The 18,585-nt window shown below is 42.5% G+C and overlaps 1 protein-coding gene across 4 annotated transcripts in view; it reads left to right on the top strand.

The window, feature by feature from the left end:
* The window catches only part of CTNNA2 (catenin alpha 2), a 914,223-nt gene that overhangs the window by 129,460 nt on the left and 766,178 nt on the right, over positions 1–18,585 (top strand). For all 4 annotated transcript variants that reach the window (XM_090035040.1, XM_090035037.1, XM_090035039.1 and 1 more), the window contains one exon: positions 1,115–1,221. In XM_090035040.1, the coding sequence (XP_089891166.1) occupies positions 1,120–1,221 (102 nt within the window). In that variant the 5' untranslated portion in view covers positions 1,115–1,119. The remainder of the gene's footprint in view (positions 1–1,114; positions 1,222–18,585) is intronic.

Below are 18,585 nucleotides of genomic sequence, written 5' to 3'. Positions count from 1 at the left end.
GTGGAGAACCTTGAGCCCACAGTGAGCAGCCCAAATCCACCCTATACAGAAATGGGGGGGGGGGCACTTGCCCCGACCATGACTCCCCCTGGGGGATGCATGGAGTGGTGAGGAGCTGCGCACCCCATGCCTCCTGGACAGGCCACCCATAGCTCCATCCCACTCCCCATCCTGGCCCCAGGTCCCATGCGCTACCCTGGCTGGACAGCTCCCTCATCCCCTATGCCTGCCCCTACCCCACTTGTTCCCTCACCATGGGTCCTTGATCTGCCCTTCCACTCCTCCCCTGCCCTTTTCCCTTCATACACTTATCTGCAGGGAGCTGCTCTCCATACTGCCCGGCTGTATTCCTGGCCATGTTCATGCATGTGGCACATACATGCAACACCCCTGCATCTTGCTCCTGGCAGCCCCAAGCAGGTCCCCTTGCAGGCTAGAATGCTGCCTACCTACAAGGGGAAACCCACCATTTCCTGAGGTGGGCATTTGGGGTCTCCAGGCCAGTGGGAGAGAGGGTACCTAGGTGTCCAGGGCCCTGGCCAGAAGGCATAATTATTGGTAAATATTATTGGCTACAATGGCCAAAAAAAAGCTGATAGCCAATAAAGTTGTTTCCCCTTTTAATGATCTGAGAGGCAACCAATATATCGGGGCACCTTGATTAAAAAAAAATAAAAATACAAATAATTTGAAGCATTGTGGGGTTCAAACCTTTCTGAAATCATGTAGGTAATAAACTCTTTTTAAATGAATGTTGAGATTTTCCTGTAATTGCCTGTTTTGAAGAGCTGGGGCTTTAAGGAATACTGAACACTGCAAGAATGATGATGAAATTGCAAGGGTTGGCAGCACTGTAAATAGATTCAGTGTAGGCAGCATGACGAGTTTGTCATTAGGGATGGGGATAGACACGCACTTTGTGAATGAGTTCAGATGTTTTGTGAAATTGGCAGTGGGGCTTGGGTACGCATAGATATCACTTTATTTTGCAGGATTATCTGATACATATCTTGTGTGCATACAATATGTAAATAGGTCTCTATACGCTAATTATTTAAACAGTATATAAAACTATGCACAATTTTACAGGTGAATGTTCTCTTGTCTATTTTAGGGAGTATGACTTCTGCAACTTCACCTATCATTTTAAAATGGGACCCCAAAAGTTTGGAAATCAGGACTCTTACAGTAGAGAGGCTACTGGAACCACTTGTTACACAGGTAAGTTGTGTTTTGTATATTAGTTACCTTGCACATGATGCCATATCTAATCATAAAACAAAAAATCTTAGCACTTTGTTGGTAGAGAAGTACGACACAGTATTACACAAAAGCTGTACTGTTCTCTTTGTACTAAGCACTCTGCAAACATCAGGTTAGAGGCTCTTTTTTCAAAGAGTGTATGGTTAAGGAGAAAAATAATTCAAAATAGTATTCCTTTTCCTTTATATGCACAATATAATATTTAAACAATATATACTATAGGGGTCTCCTAGGGGTTGCTGATATCTGTTGCCCAAGTCATCATATGTAAAGGGTAGGTCTTGGGGAGTGCTTTGAAAGATGAGTATACAGGCTTTCTCAAATATTAGACAGCCTTGAGTATAATATGCCCTCTCCCTGCCCAATAAGTAGTCATAGCAAAGTATGGCTGGAAGGGACCTCATAAGGTCATCTAGACCAGTCCCCTGCTTATAGTAGGGTCATCCCTGACTGTTGGTAGATACAGGATTTTGTAAAGGAGATGCCAGAGCAATGACCATTGCAGCAGGGGTGGCTGCATCCCTGTTTCCAGCCTCCCCTCCTCTCTCACCCCACCGGGACAGATGCTATGCCCTAAGAACAGCAGCTAGGGACTATTTTAAAGTCCCAAATCAGGTAAGAATCTGCCCTTCCCTCCAATATCAACACCCACTTCCCCTCCCTTCCTCAGTAGTATGTTCTCTCCCCTGCCCACCTCTGCCACTGTCTCCACCTGGCCCTAGGTCCTGCTCCAACCGGGCTGCATGGAGAGTTGTATTCGGCCGGGGGAAGTGGCAGCAGCAGTGGGTGGGCTCCTCTCCCTGAGTCCTCTCATGGTGTGACAGGGAACACCTGTAGGGACCAAGCAGGAAGAAGGAACCTGTCCACTGCTACTATCCAGAGATGAGGGAGGAGAGGAAGGGAATAAAAAAGCAGGGGATGTTCTGCTGAGCATGAAGGGAAGAGGGTGGTGGGGGAATTTTTACATGGTTTGGGGATTTAAATGAAATTCCTGGCTGCTGCTTCCATGGTATGAGCTGAAAGGGGTGTAATTGTGCCATTGTACTCCCTCTGGATCTACCCCATCCCTGACTTGGTCATCCCAGCCAGGTGTCTGTCTAACCTACTCTTGCAAATTGTTTTGTTTTTTTTGCAGCTTGTTGAGGCAGCTGTTCCAAAGGCTGATTTTAATTGATTTTTATTGATTTTATTGATTACTTTAAAAGCAACAGAAAAATCAGAAATACATGCATATCTGAAACAACAAGTAGTAAAGGAGAAATGAATGAAAAAGGAGGTGGGAAGAGGGAGGGGTAGAACAAGAAAGTAGTCTGCAAGGAGTAATAATTAAGTTACTTAAATATTCCAAGAACACTTTCTAAATTGCACCAAACTTTTCAAAGTGGTTAAGCTTGCTAAATATGACTTTCTCCATAGATGCCATCTGCACCATCTCTTTATACCAGATTTCAACCTTTGGAGGTGCCCTACTTGTCCAATGCAATAATATAATCCTGTATTAACTGATGAAGCTTAGCCTGTTCCAGTGCTTAATTACCTTCATAGTCAGGAAATTCCTCCTAACTTCCATCATAAATTTCTTTTGCAGCTTAATGCCATTGCTACAGCCACAGGAAAAATGTCTGTCTGCATCCTTTTTATAATCAACTATCTGGTATTTGAAGACTATCATCAAATTCCCCTTTGGTCTTCTCATCTCCAGATTACCATATTTTCTCAAATATTAGACAGCCTTGAGTATAATATGCCCTCTCCCTGCCCAATAAGTAGATTCTACATATGGAAAATGTATAACTTGTGTTATTATTGTCCAGGTATAGAATCTAATAATTGGAGGTTTGCCTTGAATTCCCATCCCTCCCCACCCAGCATGGAAAATAAATCTGGGTGGGGAGGGGTCAGGTAGGATCCTTGTGTTCTGCCTCCCCCAACAGCTTCTTCTCCCTGCAGCCCCTTTCCCACTCCTTACTGTCAGACCCTGCTCTCCCTGAGCATATAGAAGTGAGGAGCAAATTTGAAAGTCCTGACCTTGAACTAAACATAGCTGTAGTAATTTACATTATAGTACTCATAGACTTAGTTTATGCAGAATTGATGCATTTTACCTTTTTGAAGTTGCTGCAAGTTTTAGCACAAGCACTCCATAAACCAGTGTTTCCCAACCATTTCCAGCCCAAGTAATACAAGTTTTCTGTGACACACCTGTTAAGGCGTTCCCCATCCTCATCCCTACTGTAGCTCATTGCCATAGCGCTATTCTGCCGCACACCTTTTCATTTCTGATGGCACACTTTTGTGGCATGGCACACTGATTGGGAAACACTGCCATAAACACACTTTTAAGCAGCTTGTTTTGTACTCTTTGTAGTACAAATTGGGCGCATCTACACGTGACGCTGCAACGTTGTAGCAATGCAGTACGGTGATGTAGCATCCATGGATGTCTACATGTGACCAGCAGCTACTTCACCGTAGTGACATACCCTCCTGGTATAGCACGCCACAACAGTGAAGTAGTTGTTAAAAATAACTGCCACACATACGGCACTGTACAGGTTGTTACTGCACCGATATATAGTACTTCCAAAAGGAAGAGGTCTGACACGGTATTGCACAAAAACCGTACCAAAAGGAAGTACTAAATCACAGCCCAGTAACAACGTTGACATAGCGACACATGTAGGTGTGCGCACTATGCATGATATTAGTGCAAAGCCAAGAGGCTCATGTTTTACCTTATCGTTCATTGGGCTGGACCCGGTGGAGTCAACAGCATTTTAAGCTTCTCAGTACATGTGTGCTCTCCAGATACCCGCTCCACAAAGGACCCATGTGCTAATTAGCCCCCCACTCATGACTGGAACCTGGTGTTCTTGTCACAAGCCCCGGGATTCTTCAAAAATTGAGATGGAGATGCAGTGCAAGGCAACCTGATCTGGCTTCACCTCATGGACACTAATACGTGACAGGCTGAGAGGGGATGACAGAGGGATTCTGGGTGAGATGTTTGGGGCCCTGTTTGGTGATGTTTGCCAGACATCTAAGGCTGGTGAAGAAACGGGACTGATTAGAAATGGGAAAGGAAGGCACAGCTCAGCTGTGGGAGTGAAGAGGAAGTCAAAATGTACGCAGTATAGTGGTTCCCCATGACTTGAAAAAGTTTTGGCAGTAAGGGGGACCACGCTTAATGGGGACTACTGTGCATCTTATTTAAATGCCCTGCACTAGCCTATCCGTGTGGTAGGTTCCTATCAGTATGGTTGCCCAAGATTGGGCTATGTGTTTTATAGTCATGCTCAGTGTTGGCTCCGTTTAGTCAACTTCAGAGCTGGTTTCTATTATTGAGTGCATGCTGCTTTTGGCAGCAGTTTAACGATAGTCAATATATTTAATGAGGTTTCCTTATATGTAAACGTAAGATGAGGGTCTTTTGTCTTCATGGTGATTGGGGAAGGAACCTTGTCTTGTATTCATGTAAAAATGGTAAATAATTTTAGTTATTTATTTTTTCCCTTACCAAGCCTCTAGTCTCTTTTTGTCACACTCTGTTGGACTCTTTCCAGTCTGTCTACATCTTTATTGAAGCGCTGAAATTAATATGAGTACTATTTAGCACAATTCAAATAAAAATGGTGTTAAGTATTTTTAAAAATGATCTCTTTGTATGGCCCCCATATTGCTTGTTTTACATTGCATCACTTACCAGTAAAATTCCTGCCACCAGAAATGAGCTTGGCTTGTCTTCTATTTGATGACAACAGGATTATACATTTTGTTTTCAGTGTTTACAGTGGACATATTTACCTGGACTTATTCAACTCTGCTGAAGTTTTCAAAAGGTTCTTGGTTTCCCTTTGTGTAGACTGTTTTCTTGCTGACACGGAGGGTCAGCCAGAACGGCCCAGCTGCTGGTCTGAAACTGAGCAAAATGGTATCACGATGAATTTGTGCAGCGAGAGGTTAACAGAAGGAAAGGGTGCTAAATCTTCCAAGGGTGAATTCGCTGCTGCTGTTCCCCACGGTGACTAGATGGTGTAAGGTTGTTCAAGAGGGGAAAATTCGTGGTTGTCGGGGGGATGGGTAGAGACCCCAGGAACAATGCAGATTTCCTGGGCAGTTGAGAGCAGTGATGGAGCTGGGATTTTCAGGATTGCCTAAATGGAAATTGGTCTGTCTGGATTCAAGTTTGGGTAACGGTTGTTTACATTAACATAAGTAAATAAATTACCATACCTAACTTGGTGACCGCTGGTTTCTGCAACAGTGAGGGATGACCTACTTGAGGCCCTGAAACCAACCACTAATAAGAAGAGTACGAGAGCATGTACGGGTTTTTTTCACTTCTTGGCAGCAAGGCCAAGGATGGAGGCAGTGCGCAGCCCAGCTCCTGGAGGAGACACTTTGTAACTTTCAGATCCTTAAATAGTTTCTTTATTTCCAAAAGTCATAGATTTTTTTTTTTAAAAGATCAAAATGGAAAATTTGATTACCTGGTCAGCCCTCTGCAACATAGGACACAGAATTTTGCCTATGCACTCAATATTGAGTCCAGTAATTTGTATTTGATTTAACATACCTTTTCCAGAAAAGGAAACCCATCTTGATCTGAGGGCATCGAGAGGTGGAGAAGCTGGAATTCCATTGGCAGGCTGTTCTTGTAGTTAATCACTCTTAATGTTTAAAAAGAAAGTGCTTTATTTATCATTTAAATGTATCTGGCTTTAACTGATCAGGCAATTTTCCAGGTCTAACAGGATATTTAAACCCAAAAAGATATAAAATTCATAGATTCTATGAATCTGTAGAAGATTCTATGAATCTATGAATTTTATATCTTTCTGGGGTTAAATATTCTGTTAGACCTGGTACTTTTTTTCCATCTGTCATATTAAGTCACTTAATCTTTTTGGTAAGCTAAAGAGGTAGAATCTAAGTCTTTCATTGTAAGGCCATTTTCTAAATTTTCTAGCCTTCAACCTATTTTTGAGACTTTTGCTTTGTTTTTTTTTGTTGTTTATGGCTAATCCTGGTGGAATGAGAAAAAAATCTAGGCAAAGCGCACTTAAAAAACCCACAACCCGAAAGCGGAAATATGTTGCAGAGAAATTATTTGTGTCTCTGTGTCAGCCAGTCTCCTATTCACATATACAAGTCATCTTGTGCAGTTTTGTTTCTGTGACATCTTATAGCTAATAATATGTCAGTCTTACAGAGTTCTAGTAGAAATGTTGAAATTGTATGGGTACCTTTAGAAAACTGCAGGCCATTAATAGATCTGTCCCCGACCTTTGATAATGTAGTTCGCATTTGATTCATTTGATACCATGGGCTGTATAGGCGGCCATGCAGTCTACGCAGGGCAAAATCTTGTGTAAATCCCTGTGTGGCTTACTGATGTGGGTGAAAGTCAGTGATGGTTGGATACTGATTACTGACCTTTCAACATCCAGTTGTGATGGCAGCTGTATTTTGAAGACTTATTGAATGCTTAGTCTGATACTGCTGCTGGGCTGCTGAATATGCCTTGAGCATAATGAACACAGTGTATCTACATGTTAAACCATATAAACCTATTTCAGAAGAATCCTGCATTCTATGAAGATAATGAAAAACGGCAAAGTGCCAGCTTCTGATTGCATGCCAGCCGATATCTAATGTAAGGCATATGAGCCTTATCTGACAGACTGCACCAGCTTTCCTCTTGAATCTGGGAGGTGAAAGTTGTTCCTCAAGACAACTTGAGGACCTTGATTAAGATCTTTTGGGGATGCAAATGTAATTATAATCTGTAGGAGAAAAGGAGTTTGAATAGAGAATTTTGTTTGTAAGTGATGAAATGCAAGCTAGGATACCCGTAACTAACTGTTTGTGTGCATGCTAGGTGGCAAGCTCCCAGGGACCCTTCTTTATCTTAATTTATAATGGTTTCTAGATGGTTATGAAACTTCCAAAATTTTGAACGTTCACAGCAGCATAAAATATTGTATGGTGATCTCTATACCTGCTAAAATTTCCATACTGTTCAATTTCTTTATTAGCGACTTGGATGACGGGGTGAAAAACACCCTGTTTAAATTTGCAGACGACACCAAGATTTGGGGTGAGGCAGGCACGCTAGAAGGGAAGGTAGCAGATTACAGCGGGACCTGGACAGGTTACAGGGGTGGGCAAATGAAAATAGGATGGGATTCAATACTGACACGTGCAGGGTGCTGCACTTAGGCAGTAGGAACCAGCAGCATACCTATAGGCTGGGGAACTCCCTTCTGGAAAGCATGGTGGGAGAAAGAGATCTTGGAGTCATTATTGACTTCAAGATGAACATGGGCCGACAACGTGAGGACACGGTCAGTAGAGCTAACTGTACCTTGTTGTGCATCCACAGATGCATCACAAGCAGGGCCAAGGAGGTGATCCTCCCCCTCTATGCTACACTGGTCAGGCCACAGCTGGAGTACTGCATCCAGTTCTGGGCGCTGCACTTTAGGAGGGATGTGGACAACATGGAGAGGGTCCAAAGGAGGGCCACTCGCATGATCCGGGGACAGGAGTGCAGACCCTACGAAGACAGGCTACGGGACCTGGACCTGTTTAGCCTTCACAAGAGAAGGCTGAGAGGGGACCTGGTGGCTGTCTATAAACTTGCTAGGGGGGACCAGCAGGGTTTGGGAGAGACCCGGTTCCCCTCCCAGATTGCCTCCCAGAGTAACAAGGAATAACAGCCATAAGTTGTCAGAGGGTAGGTTTAGACTAGATATTAGAAGGCACTGCTTCACGGTCAGGGCGGCTAGGATCTGGAACAAACTTCTAAGGGAAGTGGTGTTGGCTCCTACCCTGGGGGTTTTTAAGAGGAGGCTTGACATTTGCCTAGCTGGGGTCATTCGAGCCCAGCTTTCTCTCCTGCCCAGGGCAGGGGGTTGGACTAGAAGATCTACAAGGTCCCTTCTGACCCTACATCTATGAATAAAAAGTGCAGAGTCTTCCAAAACCATCAAGATATCTGGAAATATAAATACAGTGTCATGGGAAGATGGTGTCATTGGTGTAAGCCAAAATTTTCCCAGTCTTAAACTGGGCTCTCGTACCAATTACAGATCTCAGTCTTTCACACTTTTTAACCTCACTTGTTTGCTGTTTGCTAAAAGGTAGCTGGAAACCATCTTTCTGTAAATTGTCCTAAATAAATGGACACTTCAGGATGCATATAACCATATACATCCTGAAGTGGCAGAGCTCAACTTGCCAGCACTGATATCTGTTGACTGCATCTTACAGCTGGGATTTTGCAAGCAAAGTGGCTGTTCTTAGTTGTCTTGGTGGAATTTGGAGGCTTTGTCTAGCTGGGTTTTTAAGACACAGATAGAAAAAGCCTTGGTTGGGATGATCTAGTTTGAACAGGGGATTGGACTAGATGACCTCCCAAGGACCCTTCGCAACCCTAATTTTCTATGATTTTATGATCTTATGGGAAAAATGATTTTAGAAGTTCTTGATTATATCCATTCTGTTACAGAGGTTGCTAGCTGTCAGATTTAGAGGAATGGATCTTGTGAAAGTAATTTTTTTTCCTAAATGTATATGTCAAGAAGATTTCACATTAGTAGCAGCAGGTTTGTAGCACTATGTCTTGATACTGCAGTTGAAGTTTTCAGCATTAATATGAACTTGCTGCAATGATTTAATTTTTGTAGTCATTATGAATGACTGGCATTCACTGGCATTTCCTTTCCAGAACTCTTAAAGTTGATTTATTTCTCTTCAAAAAACCTTTTAAGAAGAATACCAAAAATAGGAGAAAATACCAATTTGTGTTCTATAAAGATTGTCAACGTGTTAAGCCTTCTGGATACTCTTAACAGGGTGTGGCCCTTAGCAATCTAAGTAAATTTTACTGTGCAACTGAATTGATTACCCAAGCTGTGTGGTACAAGAAAGACTTAGCTACATACAGCTATTCATTTCTGCCAGAAGAAATCACTTCCAGTAGAAAAATAGCCTGAGAGCTGGACTGTACAGATAATCCTCCAGCCCACGGCTGGAGAGTTTTACAGGCAAGCTCCCCAGCCAGGGGCATTACAGGGTTACTCCCTGAGGCACTCCTGCCCTTATAGGAGCTGGTTAACTCACAGCATGTCCTCTCCCCTGCCTGGAGGGAGCAGGCTGTCAAGTGGCAGTTGGCAGCTGCTGAAAAGTAGCAGCTGCCACAGCCAGCCAGGGAGAGTGCCTGCCCCAGGAGAGTGCTCTCCACCATCTCCTCCACCCGGGGAGGGACTGGAGAAGGGCACTCTGCCATAGTGGGAAGCCTCCCAGTTCTCCTCTGTCAGAGAATAGCTCTTCTCCGTGCGTGCATGCCTCCAGGCTGACCCAGAGCAGTGCGAGGTGAGATTGGGAGTATTTTGCTGTGGTACAGCATGGCATATGAGCCTGTCTCGCACGGTGCTGCTCCAGATCAGCTGGGTGGTGTGTGTGGCAAGTGGAAGCCGGAGGGTCCGGGAGCCAGGCTGGGAAAAGCCTCTGCATGCCTGGCTCTCAGTCCCTCTGGCTGTCCCTCGTTCCCCCTTGAACTGCTCCACACAGTGGTAGGGCTGGCGATTTAAAAGCCAGAGTGAACAGGAGCTGTCTGTACAGAGGCTTTTTCCCAGCCTGGCTCCTGGCATTCCCCTTGCTGCCCAGCTGAGAGATGGGGTGGTGATTAGAAAGCCAGTGGCTAGAAGCAGGGTTCCTGAGCTGGGTCAGGGAGACTTTCCCAGGACCCTGCTCCTGGCTGCCAGCTTTTAAATCATTGCCCTGCCATTTAGGTGGGTCATGGAGACAGCAATGGGAAGCCCGCAGGAGCCAGGAAACCAGCAAAGTAGAAGCTGAATGTCTTTACCTGTCCTTAAATGAGCAACCTATTTAGAAAAGGAAGACAAAAAAAAGAAATCCACCTATCTATAGAGCTTGCATTTTTTGCTCAGGTATCTGAAGAACTATATTCTCTAGGCAGCAGCAGTTGTACCTATGAAGGCTATATTGCTACCATAGTTAAGGTTGCATTCAGTTTTGCATTTAGGAACACGGGTCCTTTGTCTTCTATTAAAAGGACAACTTATCTGTCCCAAAAGTGCAGCCCAAATTCTTTGTATTGAGCTTGAATTTTCTCAGGAGTTTCAAAAACATTGGTTCATTGGTTTCCTATTTCTAAGTTAAAAATGACTACCAAAAAAAGTTAATAACTTTTTGTTTTGTCACGTAGTTAGTCCCCAGTTCCCTTAAGGGAATGTGTTTTTCTGAAGCTGTGCAAAAGAGATAATAGGATCCGGACTGGGGCAGATTTAATGTTTTGTTGTAATATCTGCGTGAAAGTTGGTTCCAATAGAGGTGAGTCTATCTCTGGAGTAGAGGAGTAAAAGATAAGTCACGTAAGACTGGACACCTTAACTGGTTCCTTGGTATGTGTTTTTTGTTTTGTATTTTGTGAATGTTAACGCACAAACAGGAAAGGTTTTACTATTGGTGTCCCCCAACAATTAAGTAAAAAAACAACACTGTTATCAGATGCATTATATTTTTTGTTTAGAAACTATTAAACATTCAGTTAAATCAAATTGGCAACTCTGTAGATGGATCCTAAAATGAATCCCCATACTATTACAGCACCACAGGCCATCTTGAAAAATGAAGAGTCTCAAATGAGACACGTCTTTCCACGTCTTCTATATTTAAACTGCTTTTTTTTTTTCTTTTCTAACTTGAATTAAAAACCAGTTGCCAAATTGCCTAAATGTTAAGTGCCCAATGATTGGTACCTTAAAATGCATTTAGGTACATAAATGCATGACTTGATTCTCAAAAGGTATTGAGGAATGAAAGCTACTGCCATGGAATAACATCATTTTTTTATTTTGGTACTAATACTTGACAGTTTCAGCATGTATTTTTAATGCACAAATTGCAAAATATTAGCGATGCCTCTTGAGGAATCTGAAAAAGTCATAACTAGCCCTTGGGGATCTAAAGGTAAAGGCCAAATTTTAAAAAAAAAGAAAAGCTTACATTTATATGCCGTGTCCATATTTAGGCACATAAATAATTGCCCTGATTTGTAAAAGCATTGAGGCTCTGGGAGCTGCCAGTGAAGAGTAAAAAAAGAGCACTAATTTGACAGATGGATTTCAAAACAGGGAAATAGCTCAAGAAAAATAGTGATTCATTGAGACATGGGAGTGGTATATTAAAACTGAATTTTAAGCCAGCTAATTACTCCAGAAGCTAAACTATGGATAACCTATATGCCGATTTAAAAGGAAAAACAGTACACCAAGGTTGTCTGAGCTGGAGGCAAAAAAAACCATTAACTGGTCATGACAACGAATAAGAAATGACAGAACTGCATTTATACAAGGAAGCCCTGAACCAGCAGTCTAATTAAAGCTTTCCATAGCTGTCAAAGATCTGAGACGGAGAACTGGAACTTGCTGAAGTACCCATGTTCCCATTGCTTGTCATCATATTGAAAAAACAACAGATGTGCTGTGTCACATGCCTTTTTGACTTTCACACTACTGCTACAATTAACTGAGACTTTCTAAGAAAAAAATGTAATTGAGAGGATTTTAGCAGAGGAAAAAAAGGATTGAGTAGATTTATCTAAGAACTGTATCATTTTTTGTTGCTGTTCTCCATCTCATCCCAAAGCGAAGGGTAAATATGTAATTTCAATATTCGTTTACCGCTTTGTTGTTTTGTTCTGACTGCCATTTTCCTATCAAATGTCGCCATTACCAATCGTACGTCACTTTATAATAATTAGCTGAAAGTATTTCCTCAAGGAATAATGACCAAATTGAAGTTGTACAGATTTGGGGTACCGGCAGTCCTGGACAATAATTAATTAGGAATGATGGCTCTCATCATGACACATCAGCTGTTTACACATTCTAGCCACCCAAGTCCAAGAAACGAGTGCAGAGAGGGAAAGGGAGGCCTGCTGGGGGAAGGAGGAGCCTCTGTTAGGAGAGAAGTCTTGAAGAGGTTGGCTTGTGCAGAAGAGTAAATCCCAGCAAAGCACAGTAAATATTTAAGCTGAAAAACAGTGTTGTCACACATGGGTATAAATTTGCGAGGAGTCAATCTAGACTGAAAATTGAAGAATGTTCTTAACCATGTAAGCGCTGTGTCTGGAACAGCCTTCCAATAGGAGTAGAGGGGCAAAAACTCTAACTATTTTTGAGCTTCATTTTATGAAAAAGAAGTGTATATGGCAGTGGGTCTCTAAAAGCTGGAGACTGGACTTGATGACCCAGAAGTCTCTTCCAAACTGATGCTCCTATGGTTTTTCCTTATCTTGGCCCCTCCTACCCACCATTTCCAGATCCTTTCATTACACCTCTCTCAATACCTGTCTGTTTCCTGCATGAAGCTCCTCTGTAAGGTAGATTTAGCAGGGGACCCTAAAGGTACAGTCAGAAGTTATGAATGTCATGTGACTCGTCCCTTGAAAGCACTGTATAGCCATGCCCTTGTAGCAAGAAACCTTTTTTTTTGCCTGCCTCCCACTCCAGCGTGAAGCCCCTCCATGTGGCAAAAAGCCTCTTTTGCAGTATTTTCCCCCTTTGGGGATGCTTTCTCTTTCCTACTTTTTCTTCCTTCCTTCCTCTTCTTCTTTTGTTATAGAATATAAGGTATACTTGTAAAAAATATATAGTTTGTAGATGCTTTTATGGGTATAAAATAATATTCTGCATCACTATATCCCCCTCTCCCCCCATTGTATTTGGTCTACTTGTTGAGTGCACCACGGCATTTCACCCTTTTTATGTTTTATATTCTATGCTTTTTAATTTTGTAACAAATGTACTTTATGTTTAAAAGTAAGTTGTACCATGGGACAATGTTAGCAACGGTGGGAATCGAACTGCAGGTTCTCTGTATGGAGCAGGTCCCTGAATGAATCTTGGTTGATTGCATAACACAGTAGCTAGACAGGATAACAGGCTAATGAGCAGCAATTAATACCTACCAAACCACAGACTAAGGAGAGGAAAGGATCAATACAGAGCCAGGAACTCCCTGAAACTTCACTGTTAAAGATACAGAAGCTCCTGTTTGAACTAATCACAACAGTGAATTGATCAAACTTTATCAACGGACTCCCAAGACTGCATGTACCTGTGGACGTGACCCCTGGGGCTGACAGCTGCCATCCAGCAACCACCAAAGGGGATGTCCCACAAAGTCAATGACCCCTGGATTGGGTAAGCCTGAAAATGGGGGAGACACCAAAATCTGCCAGAAAGGGATAAAAGGCAGCAAAGAATACCCCCAATGGTGCCTTGTGTGACCTGACCAGCACCCTGCCTGTCCAGCCAGAAGGACCAGCTGGCAACCCCTTTCTGAGGCAACATTGCACTGAAAGACGCCTCGACTGGTCATCGACGGTGCATTCCAGTGCTTGGGGATAGGTATATCATGACATTGGTGCTTAGTGTTCATAGCTGGCTGCTCTGTGTGTGTGTGTGTGTGTGTGTGTGTGTGTGTGTGCATGCACTTGAGGAGATCAGCCCCGAGGTTTATGATCTGAGTTTTGCATCTGTCTAATAAACTAGAATTTTATGATGATCCAGTGAGTTGGTCCTTTGTAGCCAACACCCTTACAAAAGTGCACAGCTGCAAAATGCTTTAAAAGGACCAGATCCCACAACAATCTTAACGTTCAGTACAGGGGGGTTCAGATGAAGGTACTTCAAAGCCTTCATTAACCTGCATGTGCTCGTGCAGCCCAGCCCTGCGCCCAGTGTTGTCTTCAGAATGGGACAGGGGAAGGGATCAGAGGGAACTCTGTCTGGGGTTTTTTCAGCTGGTGCTGGAGGGTGGGGTGGGTGGATCAGAGTCCCTCCCCTGAGGTGGGGGGGGTCTCCAGTTCACCCACCCCATTCTCTAGTGCCAGCCGAAAAAAACTCAGACTGAGCTGCCTCTGTTCCTTCCCCCTTCTCCCATTTTGAAGACAGTGCTGGGGCTGGGATGGGGGAGAGCTGTTGCAGACTCGCAGCCACTCCAAGTTGCAGGTGGGTCCCCCAACCCTTGGAACCCAACAGCAAATGTCTGTTGGGTCCCGGGCAATCACTGTAACTCATGGTGCTTCCTGCAAAGTGTCATGAGTTACAGTGGGGAGCTGCACCTTAGGAGAACCGCCAAGACAGTTTCCATCAATTTTGATGTCTTCTTGAAACATACTTCAACATCTCTGAGGAGTTTTAGGGAAAGTTTTCCAGCCCCTTTAGACCCAATATGCATGCATGAGGCAAACACCTGACTAGCAATATAGGATGACTTTTTAATGTTTGGCAAAGTTACAAGCAGCTGAAAAACAGGATGGAAAGGATTAGGCCACTATAACTATACATGTTGCTTCTAGTGTCAGCTATATTTGCTGTATGCTAATGTAGCATTATAGTTGAAATATCAGATACATGAACAGAATAAAATTATAATTCCAATTCCAGTGCTTCTAGAAGGAACTTCTAAATTAAGATATGGAAATATACACCTTCTTTTGTATTCCACATTACTGCCTCTGTGCAAGCATTTGAGCGCTGTGTGCTGGACGGCCCTAATCTTTTCTGGCTTTGAAAATAATATTCAGAACTAATTTTTTCAGTGATAGTACCAGTTAATTGGGGGAAATTGTTTTTAGATATAGATTTAAAAAGCTGATTTTAAAAAAAGAAAAAGAAAGCTCCTATAATGCTAAATGGAAAAGTTTACCATATTTTTCTTCCTAATCTGTTTTCTCAGTTTGGTGGAAAAGGAGTTTCATGAATTCCTTCAGGATGTGTTGTGAATATCGTATTCCAAATTAAGCTAATAATTCATTGTTTGTACGCCAAGAATGATTTAATAGTAACACACTGACCTTTTCTCATGCTCAACAGAACGAGATGGAAAATGATCTGCCTGCTAACTTTCTGCACCAAGTTTGTATGTCAAATATATAAACTAAAATAGAATAGGATTTTGCCAGATCATATTACATTTCTTGAACTAAAATATGGTAGCATGATTAATGGAAAGTAGACTTGGTCAAAGACGTTTTATTGGATTATAATTTTGGTTTATAAATGAAACGCTGATATAACATTTAGAAGTCTGTAAGATGTTTGACTTAAAATTGCATGCTAGTCTGATTAACAAAGGTGTACAAAATCATGATAATAATGAGTGAACGTGTAGATTACAATAAGTAATTGTAAATGAGGAATCATCACCCAATTACTGTTTCTTTCTTCTTTTCTTTCTTTTTTTTTGCTCTAGTGGAGTCCTGTATTGATTTCTGAGCCCAGTTCTATTTAACATCTTTATTAATGCCTTAGATGTGGAAGAAAACTTAACCTGATTACTGATAAAGTTTACTGCTACCACAGTTTGCAGGGTAGCAAGACAGACCTATACAGTAGCATGACAAGCAGTGGGTGAGGTGCCTCTAGCCCTGGGCACTGATTTTAGATGATATGCAAGCATGGCAGCCCCTGGGAAAGTGGCACTACTGCAGCAGCGGCAGCCTACATTTCAGGGAGCTCAGCTGCAGCTGCCCCTATGTGTGGAAATCAGCATTTAGCCATCTCCCCTTCCACCCCCCCTTTTCCCTCCGCAACACCAAAAATCCTAGTTACACCTCTGGATCTATACAGAAAACTTGACGACTCCAGGAAGTTGGCATCATTTGAACAACGTGTGTGTTCAGTACAGTAAAATTCAAGATCAAATATATACAAAAATAATACTGTAGGTGAGGCTTTCTGGATACTGACTTTTCTGCATCTTGGAAAGCAGCAACTCTTGAAGGGCATTTGGAAGTCATAGTGGATAACCAATGGAACGTTAGTTTGTGGTGCATTGCAGTGATAAAGAAAACTAGTGTAATACTTGAATTGTTAAGCTGGGGAACATGAAGTAGTAGTGATATTATCTTGTTATATATAGGCGATAGTATCTTGTTATGTGACATTAGTAGGCACATTGGTAGAGTAACTCCTTGTTCGGTTATTCAGACTTCAGAAATGGTATTAATAAATTGGGAAGGGTTCAGAGTTTTTGAAAACCTTGTTTCTGTTGACAAATTGAAGCTTGATCTGTTCTGTTGATCTGTCTGCACAGGAAAGTTAATTTGGATTAAGGTAATACGTTAATAAAAACATGGACTCATTTCCTATGTGGACACTGCTGTTCTGGAACGTGTGTGAAACATGATGAAGCAGAATAAGGCTTTCTGATCTTGCATTTAATCTGGAATAGCGATTAAAATTGAAACAGGAAGTCTATCAGGAATGCTGATTCTGGAATAATTTTCCAAGTAGACAAACCCTAAGAGAAGGTTAAGACATGGTTTGGTCATGTTCTGTATAAATTCTTGCTTAGACTGAAGAAGTCTCATAGAAAGGGTTTCTAAATTAAATAAAACAAGGTACAGTGGATGGAAGCAGAAGTTGGAAAGTTAAGGGAAAATATTTAATGGCTACCAGAATGTTTATTTAGTTTTTGGGTGAGGTATTTGGCTATTGGAATAATTTATTTAGGATTGCAGGGGATTGGTAGTCATCTAGAACCTTTAAATCAGAACTGGATATTTTTGTAAGAGACATGCTATAACCTGGAAGTTTATTCAAGTGATATGGGAGTTGGTGAGAGAATAAGAATATTAGGGAAGGTGAGACTAAAAGATCATGTTGGTCATCTCCGGCCATAAAATCTACAAATCAAGAGACAAATAATACTGAAAAGGTTAATCTCACTTTGCAGATCAGGCTCGTCAGAATCCCACGTTCCATGAAATTAAATAGAGATACTTCCATTGGGTTTCAGGGTCTTTGGATAAAACTTAGATTAAGATTTGTAATGAGGATGAAGCTTGTGCTACAGCATGATATTACATTCTCATTTGCTTTATTATTATTCACTGAATTAATTTGCTATTTGACTTTGTATACTGTTTGTCTTAAAAGCTAGAAAAACAACACATTCATTCGGATTAGTAAAAGAATAAAGCAATTACCCAATTTTATTTTAATCTTCATTAAGTTAATATAGTTCTGTTTAACCCTTTGAAAAATAGTCAAGTTTTTTTCTCCATTCCACTTCAGTGGGCATACATCTACACTGAGCATTTGCTATGAATATTTTGAACTATGCACACACGTTGCACAGTCCTTTGCGTCAGATTTGCTTGCGACTTACCAGGGAATATTTAGTTCTATCATTGAATACACTCTCCTTTTTTAAATCAGATTTACATAATGTACCGTTCTAAACATCTTTATTTGCTAGCTGCAATTTTAAGCTTTCTGAACACATGCGGCGGGGCTACACTAAGAGACAAAAGACCTAAGTTCTACGTGGATGTGTTTAACTAAATATTACTTTTTACTCTGAAAATTATGGAAATGAAGTGCAGTTGAGACATTTTAAAATGTTTGCCTTAACTGGTCAAAACAGTCATGGTATCTTCAGTTTCCCATTTGCTAAAATCCAGGTAATAAGCATCTTCTGCAGCTTCATATAGGTTAAATGCAGACATTCAGGGAGGTTAGGGGGAAGCTAGCTTGTGTTAAAAATGGCTACCCAATCTAAGGTAAGGCAGGATCGGGGCCTAGTGGGGGGCCGGGGGGTGGGAGAACAAGCAGGCTCAGGAGGGGATTGGGGGTCCGTGAGAGGAGTGGGGGCAGGCAGGATCCATGGGAGCGACTAGGGCGATGGGAAGGGCAAACAGAATCCACAGGAAGGATTGAGGGGCTAGCGGGATCTGCAGGAACAATCAGGAGGCAGGTGAGGTCTCCGATGGGTTGGTGGAGTCAACAAGTGTTTAATGGGATCAGGGAAGCTCAGAGGGTCCCCAGGGAGGTTTGAGGGGGACCAAGGGCTAGTTTTAGCACCCCCACAGGGAATCTAAACCCCGCCATTGCTTCTGCCTCCCCCCCATGGATACTTGCTTGCTTAGCTCCCAGCAGTGGTGAATGCTGATAAGTCCGGCACCCAAAGCAGCCGGAGAGGTGGGGCATTTGGGGAGGGAGGTCAGGCTGGTCCATGGGAGGGCAGAGCAGCGAGAGGCTAGGGCAGGGGTGGGCAAAATGCAGCCCAGGGCCCGGATGCGGCCCGCCAAGCTATTCTATCTGGCCTGCGGGGCCCCTAAAATTTTTAGAAAATTAATATTTATCTGCCCTGGGCTGCCCTCGATGGCTTGCCAAAACTCAGTAAGCGGCCCTCCGCCCAAAATAATCACCTGCCCCTCGGCTGGGGCTAAAACTTGCCCGGTGCAAGGGGGCTGGGTATGAAAAGTGTAGTCCTGGG

Source organism: Crocodylus siamensis, chromosome 2, assembly GCF_052110815.1.
Source record: "Crocodylus siamensis isolate JL-2025a chromosome 2, ASM5211081v1, whole genome shotgun sequence".
NCBI lineage: Eukaryota > Metazoa > Chordata > Crocodylia > Crocodylidae > Crocodylus > Crocodylus siamensis.
Note: the sequence above shows the minus strand (reverse complement) of the source record. Positions and strands in the feature narration are given on the sequence as shown.